The sequence below is a fragment of the Sorex araneus genome, chromosome 11 (genome assembly GCF_027595985.1).
Source record: "Sorex araneus isolate mSorAra2 chromosome 11, mSorAra2.pri, whole genome shotgun sequence".
Taxonomy (NCBI): domain Eukaryota; kingdom Metazoa; phylum Chordata; class Mammalia; order Eulipotyphla; family Soricidae; genus Sorex; species Sorex araneus.
In genome coordinates, this window is record NC_073312.1 from 23,976,124 (window position 1) to 23,996,540 (window position 20,417).

The 20,417-nt window shown below is 44.1% G+C and overlaps 1 protein-coding gene across 6 annotated transcripts in view; it reads left to right on the plus strand.

Moving 5' to 3' along the window:
• NT5C2 (5'-nucleotidase, cytosolic II) overlaps positions 1–20,417 on the plus strand; it is a 147,080-nt gene that overhangs the window by 76,270 nt on the left and 50,393 nt on the right. For 5 of the 6 annotated variants that reach the window (XM_055119545.1, XM_055119547.1, XM_055119546.1 and 2 more), the window contains exon 2: positions 497–621. In XM_055119545.1, the coding sequence (XP_054975520.1) occupies positions 521–621 (101 nt within the window). In that variant the 5' untranslated portion in view covers positions 497–520. Of the gene's footprint in view, positions 1–496; positions 622–9,975; positions 10,005–20,417 lie in introns of those variants that run through there. The other variant, XM_055119550.1, reaches the window with a different exon arrangement.

Sequence of the window (20,417 nt, forward strand, 5' to 3'; positions counted from 1 at the left end):
CTCCCACCCTGCTCAGGAGCCTGGGGGGACCACTGGATGGGCTGCTGGGGGTTGATCCTGCGGCAGCCCCGCACAGGACAGGCTCTCCGTGCGCTAGCCTATTGCTCCAGTATTTTGTTTTTGTATTGGGGTCACATCTGGTGGTGCTTTTCTCCTTGCTCTGCACTCAGAGATCACTTCTGGTGGGGGTTGGGACCATATGGGATGCTGGGGGTCTAACCGGGGTTGGCCATGTGCAAGGAGAGCACCTTACCCGCTATACAATCTCTCTGACCCCATACTGTAATCATTTTAATGGCAACAAAATTTCGATCTTAGTTTTCTTGTCAGCCATGAAAATCAAGGAATCCTCAGGACTGAGTGTAGCCCACAGAGGCTTCAGGTCCCCTGGGCAGGACTGGGAAGACCTGGGAAGACCGCTCCCCTCCCCCGTGAATCAAATCTCAGCATACAGATACTTATAATAAGCTGTTAAATTACTGATTTTCTTTTCTAGAGTTCAGCTTGCAATTAACGTAAAATGACAACCTCCTGGAGTGATCGGTTACAGAATGCAGCAGATATGCCTGCTAACATGGATAAACACGCCCTGAAAAAGTATCGTCGAGAAGCCTACCATCGGTAAGTTTGTAGTTTCTTTTCATCTTTGGATTAGTTGTATGTTGGGGCCGGAGAGACAGTCTAGGGCTGAAGGCACGCAGCTGACCCCAGTTCCATCCTCGGCACCCCATGGTCCCTGAAACATTGCCAGGTGCAGTCCTGGGGGTGACCCTGGGTAACCCCAGCACCGAGAGCCCGACTAGCTACATCTGTGCTCCCTGCCTTGAACTGCCTCACTGGTTGGCCAAGAACCGAGGCTCTGGGAGGGGATTCTGCTTGGGAGGACAGAGAGGAGAAAAAAATAATGTCCCATGAACAGAGCTAGTATTATCTTCATTTTACTTGAAATTAAAAAGACATAACTTATTTCATCACTTAAAAAATGCAAATAGGGATCCAAGTGATACAGTGGATAGGGTGCTTGCCTTGTACATCACAGACCTGGGACCCGGGTTTCATCCCTGGCATCCCATATGCCCCCGTCAAGCCCCACCAGGAGTGAGCCCTGGGTACAGAGCCAGGAGTAAACCCTGAACCCTGCTGGTTATGGTCCCAAGCAAAAATGCACACAATTTTTATTTTTGTAAACGTTTTTAATGTAAACGTTCAAGAGTCAGATACAGAGTTTATGATAGACTGAACTTGGGAATAATCACTGTTACTGTCATCCCGTTGCTCATCGATTTGTTCGAGCAGGCACCAGTAATGTCTCTCATTGAGAGACTTATTGTTACTGTTTTTGGCATATCCAATACGCACAGGTAGCTCGCCAGGCTCTGCTGCGCGGGCTCGATACTCTCGGTAGCTTGCCAGGTTCTCCGAGAGGGGCGGAGGAATCGAGCTAGGGTTGGCTGTGTGAAAGGCCCAACCGCTGTGCTATCACTCCAGACCTTGGGAATAATATTCCCGCTAAATTTGAAATTTTCAAAGCAGTGAAAAGAACTAAAAATTCCCCAGATTTTCAGGTTTTGTGATGGGTTCAGGTTTTGTGATGCTGACCCCTCTCTGGCTGGTGACTTTATAAAGTGATGGGATTAATAAGAAAAATCTCTGAAGGCTTCTTCCAACTTTAACAACTTCATGTTCAGTAAGTGTTGCTTTGACTTAGTAATTGCTAATTAATAATTCCTGACTTGGGGGTTTATGAGCCACGCTGCTTGCTAGAGTCTCCGGCAACTCCCTCACGAGTGGAAACAGACTGAGCATTTATTCAACAGGCTCCTTATTTTTTTTGCTTTTTGGGTCACACCCGGCGATGCACAGGGGTCACTCCTGGCTCTGCACTCAGGAATTACCCCTGGCGCTGCTCAGGGGACCATATGGGATGCTGGGAATAGAACCCGGGTCGGCCTCGTGCAAGGCAAACGCCCTACCCACTATGCTATCACTTCAGCCCTTTGCTCCTTATTTTTTTGTGGTTTTGGGCCATACCTGGTAGTGCTCAGAGGTCACTCCTGATGGTACTTGGGTGATCATATGGGTTATCAGGCATCAAACCCTGGTCAGCTCCAGGGAAGGCAAACGCTTGCCCGCTGTTCTGTCTCTCCGGCCTGGGACGCCTCTAATATCTGACCTAGCAGGTCATAATTTCAGCTCTCACGATAGTTTTCATGTGTGCTTACTCAAAAGTATTTCATGACAAATTTATTTAATCCTATAAAACATTATGGTTATGTAGTATGTCTGGTTGTTTCAACTGCTGCTGCTCCTTAGGCTGAGCATTTCAGGTCCCCACCAAGATGTGAAGACTCTGGGGCTGGGGATAATAGTACCACGGGGAAAGCGCTTGCTTCCCGTGCGTCTCACCTGGTCTTCATCCCCAGAACCCGATATAGTCCCTGAGCCCTGCCAGAAGTGATCCCTGAGCACAGGGCCAGGAGTAAGCCATGAGCAAAGTTGCTGTTGTCCAAAAACAAAGGAACAAGTGTGAAGACTCATGAGTCATTGGGTAAAAATCTACTGCGTTGTGACATGTTGCTCCATAGATATGTATAGGAATCTAAATGTAAAAGTGCTTACATATAAATAAGGTCATGTTTGCATTTGAAAGCTACTCAGATGTTTTAATTCTGTCTGTCAATTTCTTAAGCCTTTACGCCGTAAAGTATACATTGGATTATGATTAATATAGTGGAGGAAACAAGGGCTAGAGTGATGCAATGAAGAGATCATTTAGTAAACATCAGTGTCATAATTGTATGTAATAATAGCCTGATGGTACCTCTGAGCCATTCGAAATATTTTCTGAAAGATTTTAGATAGTCTGCTATGTCCTATGTTCTTTGTATAGTAGTAGCGCAACCTATAATAATACAAACATAACATCTCCAAGAGATTGGAATTTTAGGTTATTTTAAACCACTTTTTGGGCTGGATGTACCTACTTGTAGAGCACTTGCCTTCCATTTGTGAGTATGATGTGTCCGCTGCAGGCAGGTGACGCTTGCCTGTCAAGTGCAAGGCTAGGAGTTCAAACCTAGCTATACTGAGGCATTCCCGACAGCCTTAAAGTTAGGACCCTCCTTGAGAAAGGGCCCAGAAGATGGCTTAGTGGCTTAGAAAGTGCCCAGGGCCAGCTTAATTTCTGAGCTGAATTCTAGGTGTTAGCCCGAGATTTGGTGGCACATAATATAAAATCTGCTATCTTTATATATTTTTGTAGTGGGAGGGATTGAATCCAGGGGCCTCATACATGCAGCACAAGTATTGTACTGCTTTTTTGTTTGTCTGTGATTTTGGGTCACACCCAGTGGCGCTCTGGAGTTACTCCTGGCCGTGGACTCGGGGACCTTCTAGGGTTTGGGAATTGAACCCAGGTCAGCTGCATGCAAGGCCAACACACCCTCCCCACTGTCCTCTCACTCCGGCTCAGTAGTCTGCTGCTGAGCTGCATCCCCAACCCCATCTTCTTCTTTTCTCGTTGGGGATCTCCCCAGCAGTGCTCAGGGTCCCGGTGCGTCAATGCAGGGATCAAAAATATGGTGGTAGGGGCTGGAGCTATTGCTCCAAATACAGCGGGCAGGACGTTTGCCTGCACACAGCCAACCCAAGTTCCATCCTCAGCATCCCATAAGGTCCCCCAAGCACTGCCGGGGGTGATTCTTGAGGCCAGAGCTAGGAGTAACCCCTGAGCATCTCTGGGTATGGCCCAAAAAGCAAAAAAAGAAAGAAGAATATTGTGCTAATTGGGCCCTCTGGGGCCAGGGACTGCCACCTTCGTGGTGCTCTGGGACCTCCAGGGCTACACGGGGTACGCTAGGGGCCATGAGGTGCTGAATGTGGAAAGCTGGTGCCCCGACCCCCACGCTGCCTCCCCAGCTTTCCGTCTGTTCCTGCCTTCCTGAGTAGGGCTCAGTGGCAGTAAGTGCATTGCATTGTTGTGCCGTCGCCAGCACCAGCCACCCTCCTGACTTGCTGTCTGGGGCCATTGAGACTGTACCGATAAGACAGCGCTCCCTGTCCTCCAGGCTCCGCCTTTCCGACTTGGACTACTCTGTGTGCCTCTTCACAGTGGACTCTGGGGTGTGTGTGTGTGTGTGTGTGTGTGTGTGTGTGTGTGTTGCAGCATAATGCAATTTGCAATTAAAAAAAATTAAATTCTTGAACTCTGGGCAGGTACTTGTTCTGTTAATTAAGAATGAGAACGCGTTTAGGAGAAACTGTGTTTTACTTCAGCCTGTTGGTATTTGGGCCACAGCCAGGAATGCTGCTTTCCACTTCACATGTGTGTGGTGGGGGGAGGGCAGGGGGTTGCTCCAGGGACAGTTCAGGGACCATGTGGGGGGGGGCCTCCGGCCTGCAAAGCATGTGCGAAAACTCTTGTACTGTCTCCCTACCCCAAGAAGAAATCCATTTTAATTTTCTAGTTAAATCAATTTGTATTCTTTTTTTCCCTCTCCATTTTTAAACACCGTGGTTTGCAGAGCTGCTTTGCTCCAGGCTTTGAAGATCAGTCCCACCACCCTCTCCCCGCACCCAGTCTCCCCGCCACTGCCCCTTCCCTCCACCATTGCCTCCAGCCTGCCCCTGTAGCAGGCCCAGCAGTAATTTATTTTATATTGTGTAGTATTCATTCATTTTTTTAAAAATTAAAGACTGTTTTGGGGAATTGGTAATACATTGGTTAAATTAGAATATATACTGATCTTGCATCAACTGGTACACTGCATGTGCTTTCGAAGTTCTTCTAGAAGAACTTCCTTATTTTTACTTAACTAAATAAACTCCAAATTCCAGCCCTTTCCTTGCTTCATATTAGTCTTCTTAATTTCAATATGGTCAGGTGTCATTATTAAGAAACTGGCTTTTGGAATGTGTATGACGATTGTTCTTCACTTCCTCATTAAGGTTGCTGCATCTTCCTGGCCGAGGAGGGTGATCACGGGCCAGCCCTTCATTTGAATATGCGCTGCTATATATTGGTTGGTAGGTTGAACTACTCAGAAGTTACAGTGGCTTGAAGGAGGCAGATTACCTCATTGTCTCAAATAGCTCCTTGTTTCCCATTGAGAATCTGATAGTGGTCAGTAGAGATCGGAATTTATATCTACTGAATCCAAGAATGGAACAATTAGATTTTTCGTCTGCTCTTCACATTGATTGTGATCAGGATGCTGAACTCAGGTATTTGTTTTTTACTATGTTTTAAGTTTCAGTGATCTTTTTTTTCTTTTAGTAAGAAGAACTTTTATAGGGGAATTGACTATTGGTAAATGAATACAGTTTATGAACACTGCAATTGCTTTTATGTTGAATTGATATTTGATAAGTAGTTGGACTGGTGATTTTATGGTTAGCTGATTTTTTCCTTATTTTAAATTGTTGTCTTTAAATTTCGTTGTCTTTTTAACTGAAATTATTTTTTAAAATAGAAATGTAGGCCTTCAGATTATGTCAGTCAGTCGTATTTTTCTTTGAATAGTTTTTTCTTCAGTCAAAAGAAGTTTACTTTATATGTTTAAGGAACAAAAAGGAACATAAGTATGTAAAAAATATAAATATATATGTACAAAATCACACTTTGTAGTTCCTATAAGTTGGCACACAAGAAGAACTAAAAATGTTTTTTATTTCATTTTTTTAAACTTCAGATTAGAAGTAGGTGAGTAGGTGGTATGCAAATGCCCAAGTTGATACATTCTTCTGTCGTAACCACTTATAGGTTTATCCTTTTAGTTGTTAATATACGCTGAATTCATCTGTCATTTCATTTTTTAATTGTAATTAAAAATTATTTTTCCTATTTTTTGGTCATACTCAGCAGTGCTCAGGACCTACCACTGGCTCTGCACTCAGGAATCACTCCTGGCGGGCTCAGGGGACCATGGGCAGTGCCAGGAGTCAAGCCTGGGTCAGCACGTGCAAGGCCAGTGATTTGCCCACAGTACTGTCGTCCAGCTCTCACCTGTCATTTTTGTATGGGCTCAGATGTTGAAATGGATAGGTGGTTAAAATTTCAGTAGCCGTTTAAAAATTCATGGAAAATTAGGTCTTCAGTAATGCTGAGGATCCATGTTCTTAAATAATGTGCAGCTGGTCTGTCAGAATAGAATGAGGTAGAATATTAGAACTGTTAAAAGGGTTTGACTAGTGTGTGATTCTGGTGCTTTGCTTAGTGTCTAGTATATCTAGTGCTTTATGGTTTGTGTTTCCATATGTAAGGAATGACAGGTGAGAGTTCAGGTCTTGTAATAATTTTTTAGCTATTTATTTTGCCTACACCACTAAATTATTTAGCCTAGTTTAAACAGTACAGCAGGTAGGGCATTTTCCTTGCACGCAGCCAACCGGGTTCGATTCCTCCGTCCTGCTTGGAGAGCCCGGCAAGCTACCCAGAGTATCTTGCCTGCACGGCAGAGCCTGGCAAGCTACCCGTGGCATATTCAATATTCCAAAAACAGTAACAACAAGTCTCAGGATGGAGACGTTACTCCCGCTCGAGCAAATCGATGAACAATGGAATTACAGTGCTGCAGTGTTATTTATTTTGCCTAAAACTTTACCTGTGGAATACTATTTGCACTGAAAAAAAGGAGTCATCTGTTTAAACACACAACTTGATGCAGAAGAAAATCTGAGTAAATAGATCTCTAAAGGTTATATGTGGTGTGATTTTATTTTTGAGTATTTTTTGAAATGACAGTGATGGAGATTGGGGATAGAATAGTGGGGCTGGAGTGATAGTATAGAGGTAGGACGTTTGCCTTGCATGTGACTGCAGGGTTTGATCCCTGGCATCCCATATGCTCCCCTGAGCATTACCAGGAGTAATTTCTGAGTGCAGGGCCAGGAGTAATCCCTGAGCACAAAGCGAGAGGGGGGTGGTAGGGGAGGAGAGAGAGGGAGAGAGAGAGAGGGAGGGAGGGAGGGAGGGAGAGAGAGAGAGAGAGAGAGAGAGAGAGAGAGAGAGAGAGAGAGAGAGGGGAGAGAGAGAGAAGAGAGAGAGAGAGGAGAGAGAGAAGAGAGAGAGAAGAGAGATTTGGGGACTTCAGGGACTAGGGTGGGAGGGAGATGGGTGCATCTATGAGACTAGCACTGGGGGTGGGTGGTGTCGAGTAGGGTGCGAGTACAGCAGGGAGGGCGTTTGCTTTGCACGCAGCCGGCTTCAATCCCTTGAACCACATAAGGTCCCCTCGGTGCTGCCAGGAGTGATCCCTGAGTACAGGCCCAGGAGTAAGCCCTGAGCACCCCCGGGTGTGGCCCTAAAACAAACAGAAAGGACTTGCACTAGGATTCCCTGTGTTAGAAATGTTTTGTAATCTCAACTCTGGTGGTGGTTCCACGAATCACTACACACATACAAGCCAAGAGCCTGTAAAACTGGTAAAATCTGAATAAGGTTGGTAAACTCTACCAATATCAATTTCTGTGCTGTGATTTGTGTGTGTGTGTGTGGGGGGGCAGTATTGGAGATCAAACCGAGAGACACACATGTGCAAGGCACTTCTCCTTGGAGACACATCCTTGGCCTACCTGTAATATACTCATGCAGGAAGTTCCTTTGGGGGGAGCTAGGTGACAGATATTACAGGGGTGTCTCCATGTTATTTTTTTCTCTCCCCCCACTTTTTCCCCCATGGCTGTTGCTCAGCCTCTGGGCCTCACAAATATGAGGCGTGCACCTTGCCTCTGAGTCACACCCCCAGGCAGCTGTGTTATTTTTCATCTCTGCCCGTGATCTCTACAACTAATATAAGGTTAGTGTTAAAGGGTCCTCTTGGGCTAGAGAGATGATGCAGGGGGGTGAGGGTCTTGCCTGGCGTGTGCCCAGCCTGGTTTGGTCCCTCGTCTAATCCTAAAATCTCTTTCAAAGGCACCAACCAGAACTGCCATTTTGTGTTACTAATGGCAGATACAGGTTCATTATTTCTAGAAAACTCACGAGTTGTTTTTGAAGGAACTAATTATCTGACAATAAAATATCTTTTGCAGGGGAAGCTCAATAGATGTGTTAAATTCTGTTCAAGTGAGCTTTTTCCCCTTTCTCTATGTGAGTTGTACATTTTTAGAGTGGTAATCACATTTCTGAACACTCTGAACTGTGATGCCAAAGTTGAAAACCCAGAAAAGTGATATGAAATTGGCACTTGTAAGGATCAGATCATTTTTCCAGAATCAGTTCAGGGTCTTATATTTATTGGTTTGAAGATAACAATGAAAATCTTTGGTTTGAAGATAATAATGAAAATCTTTGATATACAATATGGGAATTTTTAAAAAGTTTCCTTTGGAACTGATTCCTGAGCACAGAACCAGGAGTGAACCCTGAGCACTAGTGGGTGTGACCTGGAAACAAGAGAAAACGAAAAAAGAAAAAGGTAAAAATGTGTTTCCTCTAGGGGCTGGAGGGATGTAATAGGGTGACTGAGGGGCTTTAGGTGCTTACCCTGCGTGTGGCCGACCTTGGTTTGATCCCCGGCACCAGTGGGCTCCCAGGCAGATTAACTGAAAAAGTGTTCCTTGGGACCAGGGGTGAGGCTCAGTGGGTTTAATCTCTGGCATTATTCCACACGTGGAGTGTGATCCCAGGGGCACTGCTGTTTGGGCGCCCTCTTGGCCTTTCGCCCCTTCGGTTGGTCCTTTGTATTTAGATCCCTTCTGAATGGCCCCCAGCTGTGGCTGCCGGAAGCCGTGAAGCCGAGCCCGCTGCACTCGCCCAGGGGCTTTGGTTGCGTCCCCTCCCGCGCCCTGAGCGCCCGCACCTGACGGCGTGCTGGGGGTCCGCGGGAGGCGCCCCTGGCCCGGAGGGAGCTCTCGGCCCTGCGCCGGGAAGCCAGCTGGAAACTCGGTTGCCCCACTGCCTCTCCTCTTTCTGACGGCTTTCCTAAATAATTTTGGGGGGACTTTCCAGTTATTTAATGCTATTTACAAGTACTTGGCTTTTAAAACATTTCAGTGACCAGCAGTAGCCTCTAATTTTAGTAAGATACTTGGGTATGTATTTTTCAAATTCTAGTTTTAGTGCAAATAGTACTTCTCCAAGGTATGTATATTTTATTTTTGATCTGAATCACACGGGTCTGCCATCTCAGAGAGAAAATCTTAGGTTTTATTTTAGCACACTTGTTTCCCGCCCCTCCTTCTTGCATAATCCCTATGCATTGGATTGGTCAGGAGGCAGGAATGTTGCAGATGTTTTTGCTTTGAAAGCTCAACTTCCGCTAAGATTTGAAATTAACCTTTAGAATGTTGTGGATTTATCTCCCATGTGCCAAAGACTTGAACATTTCATTTGAGCTAAATTTTTTTTAGGCAGTTTAGAGCTCACAAATTATTTGTGAGCAGATGTTTTCCTTAAAAGTACTTAATGATCAGAAGAAAAAAAGACCTCTGTGGAAATACTTTGTTCCTCCTGTAATATGATCAGCGCATAAATACTCCCTTCATTTGTAGTTCATGTTGTTCATTTTCTAAGAGAGGAATAGCCGAAATGACAATTATAATAATAATTTATCTTGTTGATTTTTTTTCTTAGTAAACTAAAAATGATTTGGACTGACGAGGGCCGCTCGTTGTTTGCGTTCAGTTGGCGGGCCTCATTAGGGGGTAAATTTGCTTTTTCTGTGTGTTTGCCAGTAACCATTCCTGTCTCTTACGGGAATTTGCCATTTGGATTGTCTCCTTCCTAAGCTGCGAGTCTGAAGCCGTTCAGGCCAGTCGTGGTTTCTCCTGCTGTCCGTGTCCCCTATTCTTCTCCAGCGTGAGGTCCTGAGAGCGGAGGCTATTGGTGCCTGCGATGCTGCCTGGCTAGGGTTCGGCACCGTGCCCGAGCTCCTGGGCCTCTCCGGCCCCGGCTCTCTGTGCTCGAACAAATGAGCCACAGTTCTCAGGAGATCCGCGAGGCTTGTTTGTTGATCCTGTGTTCTCATCCAGAGGAAGTAGGTCTTGAGAATGTCTAAGGAAGGGTAAGTGACTTTGTTCTTTCTCCTTCGTGCTTCTCGGTGAAGAGGGGACCTGCAAGATCAGGAGGGAGGGGAGAGACCTGGAAGCCGAGTTTGTGAGCGTTTCCTTTGCTAAGGTCCTTCGGCTAGTTTTGCAGGGGAGCAGGAGGGTGGGTCATGCTCAGGAGGCCTCAGTGAGGGGAGGGGCTCACCCATTACCCTGCGGGAAATTTACAACGGTTCCAATTTTCCTACCGAAAAGCCAGAGTATTACCAAATTACTTACATAGAAATGAGTGAAGTTTGAAAGATTTTTTTTTTTTTTAAATAAGTAGGGCTTTTAGAAAATAGTGTGAACGATTTCAGTTTTTAAAGAAGCCTGTGGTTTTGTTTCTTTTAGGGCTGCTGCTTGGGCAAAAAATAATTTTAAGTAAAATTCCCCATTCCACTTTGCAGTGCTTAATTATTCTGTGTTGTTTTTATTGTTTTGTATTATTCTTAAGCTTCAGAGTTTAAAGTGTTACTGATTTTTTTTTTCACGGCCAGTGTGATAGGTAACATTGTAAGTTAATATCTCTGTGCTGTTTATTTTCTCATTTCTAGCCTTTAAACATAGCTAACTAGACTTGCTTGTTTTGGAGAGACATTCTATTTGATTAAATAAGACAATAAGACAATTTTTTTTCCTCAAAAAAATTTCAAAAGCACAGTAAAAAGTTTATTTTAATGATGTTGGGGGAGTGAATTCAGTCCCCATACTTGCAAATAAGTACCTCTACCACAGAGGGACATCCATGGACCACTACAGAAGAATTATGGGTTTGAATTTCTGAGAGCATATAATTGTTTCTCTAGTTCTTTGTTCTTTTAGAAATTTTGATGTAGTTTCAGATCCCTGTGTTAATAAATTCACTTTAATTGAATATTTGACAAAATAAAATTATCCTCTTTACTGCTGTTTTAAAACTTTATTACTAAAAAGAACAAGTGTATATATAAATAATTTTATATTGTTTTAGGTTTCTCATGACATCACCAGAATTTTGAAGTATGATATGTGTGCCTCTTTTGGCAATTTTTCTTAGTCTGTTTTTTCTTAATGGTATCATTCTAAAAGCAGTTTTATTTTATTTCTTAACTTTTTTTTTTCTTTTTGGGTCACACCCGGCAATGCATAGGGGTTACTCCTGGCTTTGCACTCAGAAATTACCCCTGGCGGGGTTCAGGGAACCATATGGGATGCTGGGAATTGAACCCGGGTTGGCCGCGTGCAAGGCAAACGCCCTACCCGCTGTGCTATTACTCCACCCCCTATTTCTTAACTTTTAATTTAAACCCAGTTTCGTAGTTTTTTTTCTTTTTTTTCTCCTCTTTTTGGGTCACACCCAGCGATGCTCAGGGGTTACTCCTGGCTTTGCACTCAGAAATTACCCCTGGCGGTGTTCAGGGAACCATATGGGATGCTGGGAATTGAACCCGGGTCGGCTGCATGCAAGGCAAATGCCCTGCCCACTGTGCTATATTACTCCACCCCCTGTAGTTTTTGTTCTTGTTTGAGTCTACGTGTATTTTATCTAAGAAGTCTTTACCTAATTCAAGGCCACTGAGCTTTTGCCTATATTTAAATATTAAAAAAAATAGTCATAGGCTTTAATGATTTCCTTTTTGTTTGTTTGTTTGTTTGTTTTATGTGTTTGATTTTTTTGGCCACACCTGTCTGTGCTTAGGGAACCACCTGTGGCCCTGGGGATTTGAACCAGGATCACAGCCACTGAAGCCACCTGCCAGCTGAGCGCCTTCCCTCCTGTGCTATCTCTCGGCCTGTTTTGTTTTGTTTTTGTTTTTTTTTAAGTGATCACTTCTTTTGTTTGTTTTTCCGGCAACACCCACTTCTTTTGTTTGTGTTTTCTGGCAACACTGGCACTGCTCACAGGTTACTCCTGACTCGGTGCTCAGGGAATCATCTGGGATGCCAGGGATTGAACCCTTGCGGGCCATGTGCAAGTTCTTTAAATACCACCGTCTTCACGCCCCCTCCCCCAATAGCTATCACTCCAGCCCCTGATCACTTATTTTTATTGAGGTTTACAATAGTAGTATACTTTTTTTTTGTTTTGTCTTTGGGGCACACCTGGCAGTGCTCACCTGACTCTGCTTAAAGCTCTCCCCTGGCAGTACCTGGTGGGCCTCATGTGACCTGGGGCTTTGTGCAAGACTGCTGTGCTGCTATCTCCCTGGCCCTTAGTATTATACATTTAAAAAAAGGGATTATTTAAACACTGGTTTACAAAGTTGTTCATAATACAGTTGTTTCAGGCATTCCGTGTTCCAACACCAGTCCCACCACCAGTGAGACCTTCCCTCCACCGTTGTCCCCAGTTTCCCACCTGAACCCCCAAACCTGCCCTCTTAGCAATACAAAATTAATTTATTTTATATTGCTTGTTACAACAAAATGGCTAATGGAATTATCAAAGAATGCAGGAAGTCTGTGAGGATTGTTGTATTCTGACCAAGGGAGTATTCAAAGTCCTTGAAGGTTTGCTGAGCTTTTTTGTTGCTAGTTGAGCCTCCCTGGCTATTGTCTTGTTTATTGAGCTTCAGTTGGCTCCTTTGCCAACTCTTAAGTATTTCCAGTATTTTAACTAAGTATTTCCAGTATTAGCTGAGTATTTAACTGAGCATTTATTTAACTAAGTATTTCCAGTATTGGACATTTTTAACTTTAATGTTTTGGTCTGGGATCAGCATTATCTACAGTAGCCAGGCTGTGGGAGTGTAGCTCAGAGGTAGAGCACATGTCCTGAGTGTGTGAGTCCCTGAGTCAGGTGGTGGGGGGGGAGAATATCTGCATATTTACGTTAGCTGAATGGGTAAGCAGTATGTGGCCTGCCCATACAAAAGGATACCACTTACAAGTAAACTCCGCTGGAAAGATATTACAGTGGATAAGGCCATTGCAAGGCAGCTGAGTGACCATTGCATTCAGCTGACCCCCATTTGATCCCTGGCACAGCATTTGGCCCCTGAGCACAGAGCCCAGAGCGGCCCTCTCACCCCTTAAAAGGGAATTAATGGACTATATGTTACCATGGGAACGAATCTTAGAAGAGTTGTGTTAATAGGCCAGACTCCGACTTGATTCTGCTTTAATGAAAAGCGCAGTGATAGAATAGCCCAGTGGTGGCTTGGCGCCAGGGTTAGGGAAGCTATTTATTGTAAAAGGATGTAAAGAATACTGTTGGTTGAAGGACATATTCTAGATTGTGGTCATTGTTACATGTTTAGTCAGTACAGTTGACTAACTTAACAAACTTTACCCTTAAAAATGGATGAATTTTTTTTCTTCTTCTTTTTGGGTCACACCTGACTACGCTCAGGGGTTACTCCTGGCTCTGCACTCAGGAATCACTCCTGGCAGTGCTCAGGGGACCATATGGAATGCTGGGGATTAAACCCGGGTTGGCCGCTTACAAGCAAAATGCCCTATCTGCTGTACTATCGCTTCGGCCCAAAAAAATGGATGAAATTTTAAAACCACTAACATTGTTGGGGGTATGAGGCCTGACAAACTCATTTTTTTTTAGAATGCTGTTAATTAGTTATTGTTTATAACCAAGGGAGTATAGTTGGTGGGAGATAAGGTGCCCTAAGACCTAGCTTCTTAAAACTGTGGGTCACAACCTTAAATTAAAAAAAAAATTGTTTTAAAAAATGATTATCAGAAAAGGGATGATTTATATACCTGTCTTGTTTATCTGTATGCCTAGAGTTGCATAAAAATTTCTTAGATGAAACATAGCAGGGGAATAATAGATGCTCAAAGGCAGCAGAATCCGAGAGCTGCAGTAGGAAGCTCGGGCGCACGGGGACCGATGCGGGGAAGTGTGTTCCTCTTGATGCTGTCCTGCCCGACCACTGGCACTGTTAGAAGCCAGGGTGCCTAAAATAAAACTAAAAATAAAATCCTACAGAAAGGGTATGAATAGAAAAAGGTTGTTTAAAGTGGGAGGAGGTGGGGGGAATGCATTCTTGATGTAAGAATCAAACTAGTCTTTGTAGAGTTAGATGATTATTGCTGTTACTTTTATTATTGTTATTATTATTATTTATTAGAGTTTCTGTCTCTTAAGAGGCCCAAATGAATTACTTTTATTTCAAATACTACATTTTGGCCATTATGTATAACACTTGCAGTTGTTAATTTGACTTAAAAATATTATGGGTAATCGTCCTTTTTTCTCAGATTTTATCCCACAGGGTTTAGCCTTGGTATTTTGCTGCATTTTAAAATAATCTCTACAGTATTCACAACGATCTTTACTTCGAGCAATTGTGTGTGTGTGGGCTGGGGAGTGGTACAGGCCGAGAGCTCAGCAGGCTGCGGTGAGTGAAGGCCCTGGCTGCAGGAAGCGCCCATCTGATCCCAGCATCACATGGTCCCCTGACACTGCTCAGGGGCTGAGTGCATGCTTTGCGTGTGGGAGGCCTTGGTTCAGTCCTTGGCATCATGTGATCCCCTGGAGCAAAGAGCTGGAAAGGAGCCAGTTGTGTCCAAGACCACTCCCCCCTCAAAAAAAAAATTAGAGAAAATGATATTTGGAAAAACTTTGTTTAAAGTACATTTTAGAACAATAAATTTATTTTTACTGCTTTTGGTTTTGTTCTACACCCGGCAGTGCTCAGGGTTTACTCCTGGCTCTACTCTCAGGCATCATTCCTGGCAGTGCTAGGGGCCATATGGGTGCCAGGGATCGAACCCGGGTCAGCAGCTGCAAGGCAAGTGCCGAACCCACTGTCCTGTCACTCCAGCCCCTATTTTTAGAAGTATAAATTCAGACTACAGGCCTTACACGTTTGTCTTGTTCAAAATCTCAAGGAGATGCTTTTCCCTCCTGGAGCTGAACAGTACAGAGCATCTGTAGTAGAGGGTTAAAGCCCTTTGATGGCCTAACTTTTTGAGGCTCTGTCTTCTTGGGATTTCCTAACTTTTTAGTCATCCAGAATGTGGGGAGGTTTTACAATTAAACATTTTAATCTACTTTTTGTTTTGTTCTGTTTTTTTGGCCACACTCAGTGATGCTTAGGGCTTACTCCTGTCTTTCAGGGATAACTTCTGGCAGTGCTCAGGGAACCATATTGGATGCCAGGGATTGAACCCAGCTTGGCTGTGTTCAAGGCAAATGCCCTACCTGCTGTACTACCTCTCCACCTCTTAGTCTTATTCCCCCCACCCCCCACCCCCCACGGTCCAGTTTATTTTATCATTAAATTTCATTTTGTTCTGTGCACATCTTCATACTTGTTTTCTCTGAAAATTGTAGATGTTGAATATTTGAGTGAGAATAATATTGTCATTCATGGTTTATTTTAGAAATCATTGACTGTCCCCTGAGCACCCCCCTTGCATGTGCTTAGGCGCTGAGTTTGGTCCCCAGCATTGCCTGCGGCCCATTCTTCTGTGGCTCCCAAGCAGTATTGGGTGTGCCCCCAGGACCTCTAGCCCCCGGGACCCAGCTGTCTCTCACTTACACAGTTGGGCGGGTGTCACTGGGAGTGGTGGGCCCTGGCTCCCCTGAGTGCAGAGGCCTCTCCTGGCATGCCAGCTTTCATAGAGAAAGGTTGGATGCCAGTCAGTTCATCTTTTGAAAGGGTGACTTCAGTGTTTTTAGAATTGCCACTAATTATGAGCGCTCACATTTCCTTCAGATACCCTGTGCTCAGGCCGGAGCTATAATCACAGCAGATAGGGCGTTTGCCTTGCATGTGGCTGACCCAGGTTTGATCCTCAGCATCTCATGTGGTCGTGTGACACCACCAGCAGTAATTTCTGAGTGCAGAGCCAGGATTAATCTCTAAACATCATCAGGTGTGACACAAAAAGTGACCCCTCACCTCGCGCCCCAAAAAATCCTGTGCTCATTCTAGCAGAAACCCCACATTCCTTACCCCTGCAGCCTGTGGCAACCGCTAACTAAATTAAAGATTTAGTTTGATTTTTTTAGTTCTGTTAAATATTATATCTGTTTTTACAAGGCTCAGAAATGTTGGGAAGACAACAGATCCTGGCCTCAGAAATGGTCACACAGTCCTGTGGCATAAACAGCAGTTTCTTGAAGAGGTTGTTTGAGCTTGCTACTGGGTCTTGGAAAATAAGGTAGAAAAACTGAGGAGGCCAGTTCAGGTATTTGAAACAGCATAAGCAAAGCTGCAATGTACTGGGAAGAAATAGTAGTTCATTTTGATTTTTAAAAGGTCATATTTTTGTTTCTTTTGTTTTTTTGTGCCACACCCTGTGCTACGTGAGCCGGAGCAGTGAGCTGATTTGGGAAAGACACTAAAGACCCGAAACTCCTTGAAGATAAAAAATTGCAATTTATGAGTTGGGCAGGGAGAAATTTTTAAAGGTTAATAAATAGGAGAGTGATTTGATTGGAGATGAGTTTTAGGATAGTGCTTTTCAAATTATAATGGAGGATTTAAGAAACTCATCTGTTTCAAAATAGTGAAATACTATTTTTTAAAATTAGAGCTAGATCGTACAGTGGGTAAGGTGCTTGCCCTGCATGCGCCCAGCCCGGGCTCTATCCCCAGCTCCCCATATGGGCCCCTGAGCCCGCCAGGAGTGATTCCTAAGTGCAGAGATAGGAGCCCTGAACACCACTGGGTATGGCCCCCAAAACAACAAAAAACCAAAATTGTTCTTATAATATTATAACATGCTGTCACTTGTACTATATTTATAATAATATAAAGGGGTGTTTTATTAGATAGTAATTTACTACACTTACAAGACGTAATAAAAATAAAGTGCTAGGAAGAAGAAGAGACACGATGAAGTCTTTCCTTTTTTATGGTTATACCCAGCAGTGCTCAGGGCTTACTCCTGGCTCTACACTCATGGATCACTTCTGAAAGAGCTCAGGGAACCCTCTGGGGTGCCAGGGATCTACCTTGGGCTGGCTGCTTGCATGCCCTACCCACTGTACTGTCACCTGTTGCACTGGCTCTTTATCATTATTGTTGACAAAAAAACAAACAAAAAAAACCCTCTCTGTCAAACACCTTTACAAGTCCGAATATTTAAAATTTTTATATATATCTTGTTCTGGATTGGAAATAACTAGTAAGACGAACGTTGGTCCATGGGCCGCATTTGATAACATGCTTCAAAACGATGAATTGGGCATTAGTTTGCAGGAGGAAGAAATGGGAGGTGCTTACTGAAGAGTTAATGAGTGTAGTGAGTATCTGGATAAAGGTTAACATGGAAATTGAATGTAACATCTAAATCCCAGAGACATTTGGAAATTTAAATGAAGGCATAGATGTGAGATGATGTGGATTCGAGGGAGAGGAGAGAATTAAAATTAAAAAAAAGGTTGTTAACTAGATTTTAGGTTTGAGTGGGAAAATGAAAGTGCAGAAACAGCAGCTGTCTTGGGGGCAAAGAAACATTTTAGAATAAAAATCTACAGCATTTTCCTTTTAAGTGAAAACAGTAAAACACACAGGGACACAGAGACACGTCATTTGTATTATAATCTCAATTTTCACTCTTTCTTAAAGCACTGGTAACTTTCTTTGCTTGCGACAGACTTTTGAGTGTATAATTACAGAAACCCTAACACTGACCGAAGCATTCCCAAGAAGATCTCCTGCATGTATTCTCAGGCTCATTTGTTGTTGCAGTAACTTGCTGGGCGCTGTGCCAGGAAACTGTGACTCCGAGGCGGGGGGGAGGAGTTAGGGATAAAGTTCACCATTGCCAGAGAAATTCTATTCCAAATGGATTTGCCGGAGCAACAGTGATATCCAATGACAAGTTAAATTAGACACAGAGGTGTTCTCTCCAGCTCTGTCGGGAAGACCCGTGCTGTCGGAAGGCCTGATTCAGACCCAGTCTTTGAAGTTAGGTTAAAAGGCACACACCAAAAGAGTAGTTTTAATACCAGGGACTTGAAGACTTTTGTTATGTGACTTCAAGAACTAGTTGGCTCAGATAGTTTCACACTTTGCAAAAAACGGCAACCAGTGACAGATGAGGTAATGCTGCTTTGAATTTAGAGTTAAATCAAAACCATTAGGAGCTTGTTAACTGTTTACGGAATTTCCAGTTTAGTAATTGCATGTTCATGTTCCTTATGTGTAAGACTATTAGATCCCTTTTCTGAAGGCACATGTATTATTAGTCTTACTTCTTATGGCTAATAGCTCTACTTGTTTGGATGGAACTTCTTCAGATTTCATGCCTTTCTGCAGTGGGGTGTTCTAGTTACAGGCTGCTGTGCTGTCTGGGTGGCTGTCGGGTGGGGAGCGATCCCGTGTGCCTCTGAAGATCGTTGCTCTTATTTGGTTTCAAATCTGGACCTTGGAAAGGATTTGGTATGTAGGAATTTCTGACTGATAATTGTGTCTTAAAGTTGTATGTCTGGTTCAGTCGTGTTTCTGGAGTGACTAACAAGCTTTAAAAATTAATTTCATAAATATATTCAAGATACATATCACTTAGAAGACGGAGACAGAGTATGTTCCATTAGTTAATGGTTTAGAAAGTGACTCAAGTAAACTGTCATGGTCAAAGACAGTTTCGGGTACTGGGACCAGCAGAAACGTTTAGGTGCTGTAGGTCAGTCTGATCTTTGTTTTCCTTGTGTCGTGTGCCATTGGTCATGGCTCTAATTGATGCGGGACCTAATGCTTTCTTGTGTGTAGCAGTCAAGAGCGGCCGAAAGTGTGAGGCCGGAGACAGATTCTCTTGAGAGCCCTCCATCCTCCAGCTGGTATTTCTGGCTCCCGGCTGCCTCTCTGTTGAAGTCAGTGCATACTTTCAGTGTTTGGATGTTTGTTATTTTTGTATATCTTTGCATATATATTATTCCAGTGCACTATAATGGAGGTTTTTCATTTACCAGTAGCTTTGTTTAGACATTTTAGATTTAGTTTGCATACAAGTTACATTTAATTCTCTATTACCCTCTCCTGCCATGTTTCATAACATAAGGAGATGAACATATGAGGTTTTTCACTTTATAATAGATGATTATTTAGAGAGGACAAGAATATTGTTTGTTGGTTTGTTTTGGTTTGGTGTTTTGGTTTTGGCGCCACACAAGGCAGTGCTCAGGCCTTACTCCTGGCTCTGCATTCAGGGGTCAGTCCTGGCAGTGCTTGGGGGACCATGTGGAGGCCGGGAATCGAGCTGAGTCGGCTGTGTGCAAGGCACATCCCCTACTCCTCTACTATTGCTTTGGCTCTGAGACTATTTCTCTTTTACAGTTGGGAATTATTTCTCTGAGTGATAGTACTTATTTTGAATGACATAAGTTAGTTATTTTCAAACTTGTCTTGGAAAGAAAAAGAAAAAGGCTGTTTGGTGAAAGTCTTCCAAAGGGAAACAGCTCTGCCCGGGAAGCTTCTCCTGCTCTGGCTGCTCGCTGAAGGGCAGCTGCTGGGGTGTGTCACGGGAGGTGGCTTTGCAGGAGGCATTCTGTGTGCGTTTGGGTGGTCGAGGAGCTAGCCAAAAGAGAAGACTGCATTGGGTGGATATGTAAGTAGTCATCACTCTCACTGTAGGGCAGGAGATTGTGATGTTTTCTTTGGGTATCATTTCCAGAGTTTGTATACCTGAAAAGCTTGTGATCTTTAAAGCCGTAAAAAACAGAATTGGGGTGGGGAGACAGTTCTGGGGGCTAGGGCGTATGTCTTGAATGCTCCCTACCCAGGTGTTATCACTCTTGATCATCTCCGTGTGTGGCCCTGCAGGCCCCCAAACACTGCTGGGGGTGGCCCTGGTGGTTCCCAGCACTTCAGGGCCTGAGGCGTGTTGCATCCTCCCGCTCTAGCCCTTCACTTCAGTGTCCGCCGGACTGGCAGAGTGGCCTGGAGGCTGCCTGGGTACCGCTTCGGGAGGCAGGGGCGACAGGAAAGCATTTCAGTCTCTTTCCTGGTCAAGAAAGGATCTGGTCAATTCTTGCTACGCCTGTTGGCTAGTTTTTACCTTCCTTTCACGCTGATGGGTGGGATTAGTGAGTACCTCTTCTACTCCAGGCCCAGAACAACTCACGTGGTTTTCTCTGAATCGAAACTTTTTTTTTTTTAAATTATGTGGTCTCAAATAGGTCTCTTACGGATATTATCACAAGGAAGAAAAGTACTCCTGGTTGATTCCTGCCTGAATTCCCAGCAAACATTTTAGGCATGTCAGCTGTTTGATGTCAGTATCTGATTATGGATTTGCTCCAGTTGGCCCCAGCCTGAACTGAGAATGTATTTGGAAAGCCCAAGCCTCAGTGGTCCTATTTCCTTTGAGAGTTAGAACCACGTACGTCTTACCCGTGTGGGGCCTGCACAAGGGGGTATTGGCTGAGTGGGAGAGCTGCCCGCGGGTCAGTCTCTGTCACATGCTGTGTGTGATCTCTTGTGCCACGACAAAAG